The 9,704-nt window shown below is 55.0% G+C and overlaps 1 protein-coding gene across 11 annotated transcripts in view; it reads right to left on the reverse strand.

Moving 5' to 3' along the window:
- Nucleotides 1–9,704, reverse strand: part of BPIFB6 (BPI fold containing family B member 6) — a 31,039-nt gene that overhangs the window by 2,849 nt on the left and 18,486 nt on the right. For 6 of the 11 annotated variants that reach the window (XM_025212217.1, XM_025212221.1, XM_025212218.1 and 3 more), the window contains 11 exons: nucleotides 7,864–7,954; nucleotides 7,182–7,338; nucleotides 6,552–6,651; nucleotides 5,486–5,590; nucleotides 4,600–4,746; nucleotides 4,065–4,128; nucleotides 3,580–3,640; nucleotides 2,518–2,609; nucleotides 2,084–2,260; nucleotides 868–921; nucleotides 197–367 (listed from right to left, as the gene is read on the reverse strand). In XM_025212217.1, coding sequence (XP_025068002.1) covers nucleotides 197–367; nucleotides 868–921; nucleotides 2,084–2,260; nucleotides 2,518–2,609; nucleotides 3,580–3,640; nucleotides 4,065–4,128; nucleotides 4,600–4,746; nucleotides 5,486–5,590; nucleotides 6,552–6,651; nucleotides 7,182–7,338; nucleotides 7,864–7,954 — 1,219 coding nt within the window. Of the gene's footprint in view, nucleotides 1–196; nucleotides 368–867; nucleotides 922–2,083; nucleotides 2,261–2,517; nucleotides 2,610–3,579; nucleotides 3,641–4,064; nucleotides 4,129–4,599; nucleotides 4,747–5,485; nucleotides 5,591–6,551; nucleotides 6,652–7,181; nucleotides 7,390–7,863; nucleotides 7,955–9,704 lie in introns of those variants that run through there. The other 5 variants (XM_025212225.1, XM_025212222.1, XM_025212226.1 and 2 more) reach the window with 3 other exon arrangements.

The raw sequence follows: 9,704 nt of genomic DNA on the forward strand, positions 1-9,704 counted from the left end.
TATCAGACGTCGGGGCAGCCCTGCACGAGGACGGGGAGCCCGATCTCTGCCCATGCACACAGGGATTGGGCTAGATGGGGCTTCACAAGGGGCGCAAAGTTGGCAGAGAGAGCCCCGCACCCCCTGGTCCCGCCCTGCAGAGACCCAGGGACCCCGCGGGTGAACTCTGGACGGACCACAGACGATTTCCACTTACAGTCTCCAGGACGAAGAGGGGATCACGGCTGTCACTGGGGTCCCCAGAGAGGAACTCCATGGTGGTAAAGAGGTGCAGGAGGCTTTTGTCCTCTTTGATGGTGACCAGAGGTGGTTTTGTGACTCTGAGTTCAATCACCAGGGGCTTTGAGGGAGGCAGCGACTCGGAGACCTAGGAAGAGTCAAAACAGAGGCCAGGCGATATCAGTCCCTGGAGCGCCTAGAAAGGAAGGCGCCGGACTGGGAAGTCCTGCAGGTCCCCTGGAGCTCTGCTGCTTTGGGGGAAACCCATCTCCTCATCGCCCCGCTTCATGCGGGCACCAGATCCCTCCCTTTTCCCCAGGGACGTGCAGGCCCTCTCTGCTGCAGCGCATTGCACACTGAGTGCACGTGCACGCAAGCGAGGAGGCCATCGGCTGCTGGTGTGCAAGCCCGCAGGCCGGCACTGCCCCCGCCGCCAAGGGAGCCCTGACGCCCCGCGTTAAGACGCCTGGCAATGCAAGTGAAATGAATTCGTCGGGCAGCGCGTCTCCCCAGCGCTCGCTGCCAGCAAAGGGAGAGCAAGCCGAGCTCGGGAAACCGGCCAGGGCCACGGGACACTTGGAGCATTGCATCTGCATCTCCAGGAGCCCCTTGGAGGTCCAGGGGAGACCCGGACTGAAGTTCACCCACCTCTGGGAGCAAGGAGGCGAGGGTGGCTGTTGTCAGCGGGGGGAGCTCGAGAGCCTGTCGGGAGGACACAAAGAGGTGACGCGTTAAGCAATGAAAAGGAAGGGTGCAGGTGGGGAAGAGAAATCATCCGAGAGTAGGAAAACCATGAAACCACAGGGGCAGAGGGGTGCTGCGAGGGAGCGCTGATGGGCTCCCACCACCCTTCTCGCTCCCGGACGTCGGAGCCTGCTTTGGCCCCAACCCAAGTATCGAGCAATCCTAGGGATGCTAAGTTACACCGGCTGCATCCCCTGGCCCACGCGCTGCTGCCTCTGCCCACCCCTATGCTGGGGAAGCCGGGAGAGGGCACAGGCTGGGCTTATGCCCACTACCACATCAGGTATCCCTTGCACAAGCTGCCCCATTTTAGTGATAACGAGCAGCTAAAATTATCCCCAAGTGCAGGGTATCGGGGCGTAAGTGTGGTGTACGTAGGGGTGTACGTGTGCAACTCGCCTGAAGAGGTATCAGGGTTTTTCAGAGAAAGCACCAGACCAGGGAGGATGCGGGGTGGGGGCACTGGGGCCATCGCACCCCGCCTTTGATTCCCGGTTGACCCAAAGTTTCCAGCCGCCTGCCCAGCAGTGGCAGCAGCATTTCTATTCAGGCAGTCACTTGACATCATGGCTGAGGTCATCATCTACCTGATTCCTACTAAACTCTTCATTCCCCAGGGGTTAGGACACTCTCCTTTTCAACAGCCCGGATGTCCCATTTAAAGCTATCCTTTCTTCCGCAGTTCTGCGGTCTACGAGCTGCTCCTGGTAAGGCAGCTCCGACTTCACAGCCTTGCAGACTGTTTTTAGCCCTAGCTAAAGCCCTTAACCCAGGTGTGAAAATAGCTTTTGCATTTTGTCATATGAATCTGAAAAAAAGAGATGTACACTTAAATCAAATAAAACAACACATTTTGATTCTTCTTTGCCTACTTGGTCATGTTTTCACACCTAATATACGAAGTAGCAAATTAACATGCATTCCACGGCAGTTCCATTTGCTTTTGCTTCAAATTTAAACTGATTAATACATCCCGGGGGGCTTTAGCTTATGAATAAAGTCTCTAGTTTCTTTCTAACTGGAGAAAAATATATGCTGAGCTGTATGTGATGGGGCATCTGCACCTTTGCAAAGTCCTCGATCTTCCCCTGGCACCAGAGGTCAGAAGCAGATTGCTCACCGGGTTGTCCGTGACGTTCAGGTCGAAGGATGCTTGCAGGAGCGTCAGCTCCCCAGCCAGGAGATTCGCCGACAGGACGATCTGGGTACCAGGCTCTGTTTTTGGCGGCAGGGAGGCCAGGGCCGGTGGGTCTGCAGGAAGGTCGACTGGATCTCCACCCTGGTGCTGGAGAATGGGCTGAAAGCACAGGCGAGAGACCCGTGTCACGGGTGAGGCTCAGCACCGGGGGGGTGGGGGGATGGCTACAGGCAGGACAAGTGGCCTCGTGGTGAAGAACGTGCCGGGCAATAGCCTCCGTGTGAAGAGCTGGATGGAGAAACTGCCCGCTGCACCTCTCACAGCCCACCGTCCTGTCCCGCACACCCCAGGAGGTTTCTTGGAGGACCACCCCACAGAAGAGGGGCCTGCTGGCACACCCCGGCGACGGCACTTACCTTGAGATGCAGCTCTATGAAATCTTGGCTTATGATCGGCGGGCTCAGCAAAGTGAATTGGATGCTCCCCAGGGCACCGAAGGGGATCTTGGCTGCAGAGAACAGACGGTGCGTTGCAACCCGCTGTGGTGGGCACTGCAGCTCCTGCAGACCAGGGCCGTGCAGCGCAGGCGCGACTGAGGGCCGTTTGCAAGGAAAGCCGTCCGGCGCAGGGCTGCCATGGGCAGGACCCACTCTGGTGGGATGCAGGCCCCCAGCACGCGTGCCAGCAGGAGGCCAGACCATGTCAAGAGGACACGGGATGCCTGTTTGGCTTTGCAAATGCCAGGTTGTTTAATAAAGCACTTTAGCAAAGAGCTCCATGGGCCACCGGGATTGCACAGCGAGGGCCACGTGTTGCACACCCCTGCTTGAGAGCAGGAAGGGAACCGCACGCAGCCGCACGGCAGCATCTCTTCCCAGTGCTTTGCTTAACCAGGCAGGCTAATTAGCACCGGTGAGCAGTGGTATCAATCAGCCCACCCTGTGCTAATTAGCCAGCTGCCAGCATTGCACAGACGCGACTCCACTGCCGCGGGCTAAGAGGCAGGTTGCACGGAGCCGCGGCACTTGCCGGGCTGGAGCGCGATGTGGCCACGGCCTGAGGAGTCTGCAGAACAACCAGCTACCTGCTGAGGTCCCAGGTCAGGGAAGCATTCAATGGGCTTAATCTGAAGCATGTGTGACTTCACTGGGACTCGAGCATCTTTTCAGTGCTAAGCTCATGCTCAAATGCTGTTCCCGATAGGGATGTCTTCCTGAAGGAGGGGCAGTGATGGGGTGGACCAACTAAGGCCACCGGCACAGGATCAGGGCCTTCCCTGCATCCGTGCGGGTCCTGGACATGTCTCGAAGCAGTGGTATCTTTCCTGCTACAAGTGCACGAGCCGGGCTCGTGTCGGGCTTAGTCCCGTCGGGCCTTTCGCTCGGTCTCCATAGCCCGGCTGTGCCGGCAGGCGTTGGGTTTTGGTGGATTCATTCCACGTCGCGGGAAAGGGGGATAAGAGGAAGCCACCAACTTACCCATCATGGTGTCAAACTTGGCGTTCATGAGTCCAAGGACGGCACCCACCGCTGGGCACAGCTGCAGAGCGAGAGGAAAGGAGCAGCTCTCATGAGACGCGGGCAACGCAGAGGTATGAACTCCCGCTCGGGTGAACACCTTGCACTCCTGGCTGCTGCAGCGAGGTAGGTCCCTGCAGCTCAGCGTCCGCCCAGCCGGCAGCATGGCCGTGTTGGACAAAGGAGGCACCTCTTACCCCTGTGCTCGCTCTGTTTTCCATTTCTTTCATATCACAAGGTGCAGGGATAATGCGCGTGTGTGTGTGCGTGTACACACATCTGTGAACCCGTGCAGCGAGTAGAACCAAAAACACACACCGGTTTTACAAAAGCCAGTGCTGCTTTAAAGGCCAAAGTTAAACAAATAAAACTTTCACTAAGTCCTAAGGAAGAACTACTCCCGGGAGGAATGATGGCCAACGGGGGACGCACGTTCTTGGACTTACCATGCCTGGCATGACTTTCTGAAGGGTGCTATCCAGAAACTTGTTCACCATTTTGGGGAGCATGCTGAGCAAAGATAAAGCGACACAGTCATCAGAGAGGTTCACAATACTACCGATCCAGGTCCCCACCCCAGGCTACGACTCCGAAAGAGCAAAAGCAGCAGCATTTCCCAACTGAAATATCTTGTTTTTCAATCAATATCTTTCCTGCTTCAGCCAATATATTTTTGCATCAGAATTCCTGCCCCCAATAGCACTTGTTGCCCACGGGCACAAATGTTTGGGCAATTCACCCCGGACAGGCAGCCGGTGCAGGACCTATGCCCAAGTCACGTCCCCGCCGCGCCCACGAACGGAACGAGGTCATCGCTGTTTTTGTGCAGAATCCGGCTCTGGTTTTCAAACCCATGATTTACAACGTGCCCTGGACCTTGAGCCGGGCACCTAGCAAACATTACGGCATTATTCATACTGGCAAACCTAGTGCACGTTGCCCTTCTTTGTTCTCGATGGCAGGAGCGTCCCGACCACTCACCTGCTGGGAAGGTTGGTTTTAACACTGACAATAGCAATCTGGCAGTTCTCAACGCTGAATTTCGGGCTCCCCGAGTCGGCCTGCGACAGCTTGTTCTTCGCGGTCATGTTCGCCACCAGTGAGATTTCCATATTGCCACCTATGAAGCTGCGCAGAGCAAAATTCAGTCAGGTTCAGGCGTGCTCCTGGTTCGGTTCCCGGCATCCTGCACCCCGACCGCTCGGGGATTAGCCTCAGCGAGCACCGACCCGGCGATACGGAGCAAGCCTGGCTCCGTGGCCAGAGCAGCTCCCCTTTCCGAGCTCGAAGGATCGAGCGGCACCCACGAGCAGCGACGCTTTTTAATCACGACCTTTGAATATTGCTAAAAGGGCGCAGGGAGCTGGAGGGGGGCTGTCATAGGAAAGGGAGCCGCAAGACTGAGAATAAATTGTGTATAAAGTGAGACCAAGGTGGCTTGCCTTGCCTTTTTATCTCGTGGCGCTCTAGTTCCCCTAAATTGACCTATTTCTCACTCCTTTTCAGGTTGTCTTGCTTGATGGAGACCTGGGATATTATATCCACCAGCTGGAGATGCAGATGTAAGGCCTATAACTGTGCTGTGCTAAGGGGATCGCGGATGAGCCAAAATGCTGCATGAACAGGGGTAAGGGCTGTGCACCCGGAAGCTTGCAAAGAAGAGTTTTTCCACCTATTTGAGTTGATCTAATAAAAGGTGTCGGATTCACCCCCAAAACCGTGTCTGCCAGGGATGAGAGCAGCTCATCGTGTCGTTTGTCTGACGTGGACCTTCCTGGCGGGAGGAGCAATGCACCACGGGGTTGTACAAAATTCCCAGTTCACATGACTCACCCGAGCGGAGCGCCCTCCCGCATCTCCCACTCACCTTCTCCCAGCAATGGTTATTTTGGTGAGAACGGCCATGAACAGCCCCGTCCCCGGTACGAACGTCAGGGAGATCTCCGGGGGCTGCAGGTCTTTCACTTTCAGCCTAGGCGAGAAAGACAGAGGCAGCGGAGCAAGGAAAGAGGGGTTAGCAGAGCAGTAAGTCCGTCTACATGCCGTGCAATGGGGCTGGCCAGGAAACAAGCCTAAAACATCCAAGTGCTGTGCTGACTCCCGGTTTTTGGGCCACACAAGAGCTTCTTTAATCATTTCCCCCCAAAAAATGAGGCCCAGGAGGGAGATCTGCTGCAGAACAGCAAGAGGTTTGTGTGCAGAGCCAAGCTGGGTCTGCCACGACCCAGCGCCCCGAGTTTTCCTACTTAGTGACCAAACCGAAAGGATCAGGGAAAATAAGGGGTCCTGGTTAAATTGAAGCAGAAACGTCTGAAGGAAATAAAAACTTGTTTTTGGGGCCCATTCAAAACACTTCAGGCATAGGGTGTTTGTACCCAAAAGCTTGCAAAGAACAATTTTCCCAACTATTTAGTTGGTCTGATAAAAGAGATCACACATTTACCCAAGGAGCTTTGTCTGCCCATTTTATCCCACACATTTTCATTCAAAAAAGGGACCCGGCGCTATGCAGGGATGCACGCAGCACCCCTGCCGTGGGCGATCCTGGCCCTTTCAAACACCTTCACACTCGCGCCCCCCCGTCTCTGGCACCGTTCGTCTCCGGGAAAGCTCCCGAGGGGGCTACGCCGCGTGCCAGGACCTTGCACATTGTACAAGCCTGCTCCAAACTAAGCAAGGGCGACAGGATTAATGTCTGCGCCGCTTTGAAGTAGCGGTTCTTGTGCTGCGTTGCCCCCCGGTTACACCTCCGCTTACTTCTGTAGGGAAGCGAGGCTTATATTACCGGCACGCCGCTTTCCATTGAAATCACTCCTGTTGGTGGCTTCAGATTCGTTTGCTGCTTCTGCCTTTGGGCGGACGCTTCCGTCCCGAACGCTTTTCCCCACCATATTTCACCATCAAAGGATGCACAGCTGCAATCTCCCACTCACCCCGTGATGCCTTTGATGGGTTTAACTCCTGGCTGCTTCTTTGACGCGGCTTCTGCCAGTTTCTGCAGCACGTTGCTCTCGGCCATGGCGGTGGTGACGGCTGGAAGGTTTCCACAAAACAAACCGTGCTCAGAAAAGACCCCTCGTCTCCGCAGGGAGGAGGCTGGGGGAGTGCGGGAGGGCGAGGGGAAACTCCTCGTCGCAGGTCAATCATTCATGGCCCCGGGATTTCGGCCCCGGTAAGCGTAGGTCTGAGTGGAGCAGCGGGTGGGGGATTTGCACGGGGACAATGACTAGCAGTGTGTGCAGTTGTGCTCCGTGGGGGCTGCAGCCCATTTCTGCTGCCCGGGCCGCTCAGTGCTAGATGGGAAATAGCTTTTATTCAACGAGCCGGACTCTCCAGGCTCCCACCACACAAGAAAACCCCAGACTGCCTAGGACACCTTGCTCTGCTGTCCCGACAAGCAGGCCGTGCAGCTTACGTTACTGCGACGCACCCCAGCGCAGCATGAGAGCCAAGGCCCAGACCTTGGGTCCGGAGCGGTCCCCAGGGGCTTAAACGTGACGCGTTCTGCTGTTAAAATGCAACACACGGCTGCCGCCTCATCGACGCCCGGCTGCTCGACTCACCTTGATCGATCGTTTCGATATCGATCTCGAGAACGGCCCCGGGGGCATCGGTCCCATGAGACGAGACCAGCCAGCCACAAAGGAAGAAAACGCAGCAAATCCCGGACCTCGGCAGCTCCGGCATGGCGCGCGATGTCCCAGCCGGCAACGAACAGGCCTAAGCAGACGTTTCAGCCAAAATGAGCAGGAGATCGCCAGCCCCTGATCTCTTGACAATAAAAGAAAAGTCAAAGTGAAAGCTCATTTTGTGGTGGGGTGGGAGGACCCATATAACACCTGTGCAAACTGCCTCATCCCTCGACCTGGATCTGAAGGCAGAGACCCAGGCTACTAGACCCACCCATGCCCACAAGCACCCAAGTTATCAGGTTATTTTCCCAGGGAAGAAATGCACTCAGCAAAGAGAGTTAGCGCAGGATTGCCCTGGTCCAAACGGGCATGCGTCTTCCTGTGCGTAGGCCTGTCACATCCCCATTGCCCCTGCAAAAGCCAAAGGGTGGTAAAGACCCTCTGGCTTAACAGTCAGATGATTTTTAATTCAGTAAAAAGGTCTGAGACCAGCCAAAGGCTGTACAGACCCCACGGCTCTGCCCCTCCACGGCCTCGCACGGCGCCGGTGCTGCCACCAGCCTCGGCGTTTCCCACCACCGGAGACTTCGCCAAGGAAATGCATTGCTCTCACCTTCACGGGTGCCCCTCTGGTGCAGGACCTGCTCGGGACCCGCCAGAGCCTGCACCCTCCCTGCTCCCGGCGACCTTTATATGTGAACATCCTGAACGAGCATGGGGGGAGGAAGGAAGAAAAAAAAAGGGAAAGGACGGATTAAAAGGCAGGATAATTCACGATGTCAAATTAACTCCTGGGTGGTTGCTGGCATCTTCCAATATAAATAATGTTGCTAATGAATGTGACGGTCTGGGCAAGTCCCTGAGCCGTGGGTATCAGATGAATGCTCAGCACGCGCATGGAGCCAACATCTTGCTCAACTTTCCAGCAGAGCCGACTGCATGCAAATGCACAAGGGCAGTGTTTTCACGTCTTGAATGAGAAAAAAGGATACGAACGATGGTACAAATGGAAATGGGGAGGGAGGAAGGAGAGGATCAATAGGTCAGTTGTGCTTCTGGAGAGAGGGGCTCCATGGTACACCTTCCCCATGAGATCTGCCGCTGGGCACCCGCTCACACCGAAAGGCATTTGCCATCCTCGTATAAATCTCCAAGGAAATGGGGCTGATCTACAAGCCAGTGAAGTTGGGTGGGGAGACTATTGATTCCCGCGGTGTTGGCCGAGGTTCACAACGCATTGATGTCCAGGGGTCGGAGCAGGGACCAGGGAGTCAGGACTCTGGACGGCCGTGTCTAGCTCTGCCACCGGCACGTGGCCAGGAGGGAAGCGTCCAGACTTGATGTTCTTGCTCAGTCCCACCAGCGGTTATGTTGCCACATCGTGGAGGAAGACAGAGGAAAGGGGCAAAAAGAACGAAAACCAACACTATTTTTTCCCAGAGATAATACAGGCACTTCACTACTTTCTTATGCGCGTCCGCTCTACCGATCGCAGCTCATTGCCTTCCCCATCACTTCTAATTCTCCATCCCCCTCGGCTCTGATCAGGGCTGAAGGCAGAGATGTAGCTGCTTTCCCTGCTATTTCCGCTCCAGACAAAGAGAGACACCTGGAAACAAATCTTTCGGGAAATGCTGTTCTTACTACATTTCCAACCCAGTTTCGTAGATTAAAGAGACCAAGACAAAGCATGAAGAAGTATTTGGGGGCAGCCATCTATGCATCTGCAGTCTCGGTTTACCTGTATGTATATCGGGGTTTGCAGTGCATCTCTCCCTGCCTGCACATCTCAGTACTGACACCTCCTTGACACCCCTGGTACCCCAGACCCCGCTTTGCTGAGTACTGGAGGTTTACCACTGCTCTGAGGACCAAACCCGATGATCGCGGGCATCCATAACCACACACAAGGCAAATAGTAACAGGCAAGTGATTGATTCCCTCTCTGTATTTCTACATAGTGTTTCCTGAAGCTAAAACCTCTTAATATCTTCCTTTCAGAAGCACGCCTGAGGTCTTCCTCCCAGGCACCAAACCCAAGTTGGAAGATTTATCTCTTATCTAATAGGAATTAAAGATTTACAGTCAGCTCCAGCTTAACTGCCCATCAGGTTAGAAAGATGCTTTTGTGCTGGTAAATTGATCAGCCATTACCCTATAAGATGACATCTAATTAAATCCCCACTGGGACAGGCAGGCAGAGATAGAAAGCCATGTCTAAAAGACACGGGGTTTTCTTATCCCCTCCGCTTATCCCCATCCGTTGAAAATGATGATCACGGGCCAGGAACGAGCGCAGCGGAGGGCACCGTCGGCATTAGTTACACGAGAAGGCAGCTTAAGGAGGGCAGGGGTGTGCTCAGCTCCCTGTCCTATAATAAAATGCTTCTTTGTTAGCCCAACTTATAAGGTCTGGTCAGAGCTAAAATGCTCCAGAGTTTTGAATGGCAAAAC

This window comes from Alligator sinensis, unplaced genomic scaffold, assembly GCF_000455745.1.
Source record: "Alligator sinensis unplaced genomic scaffold, ASM45574v1 scaffold1032_1, whole genome shotgun sequence".
NCBI classification, from domain to species: domain Eukaryota; kingdom Metazoa; phylum Chordata; order Crocodylia; family Alligatoridae; genus Alligator; species Alligator sinensis.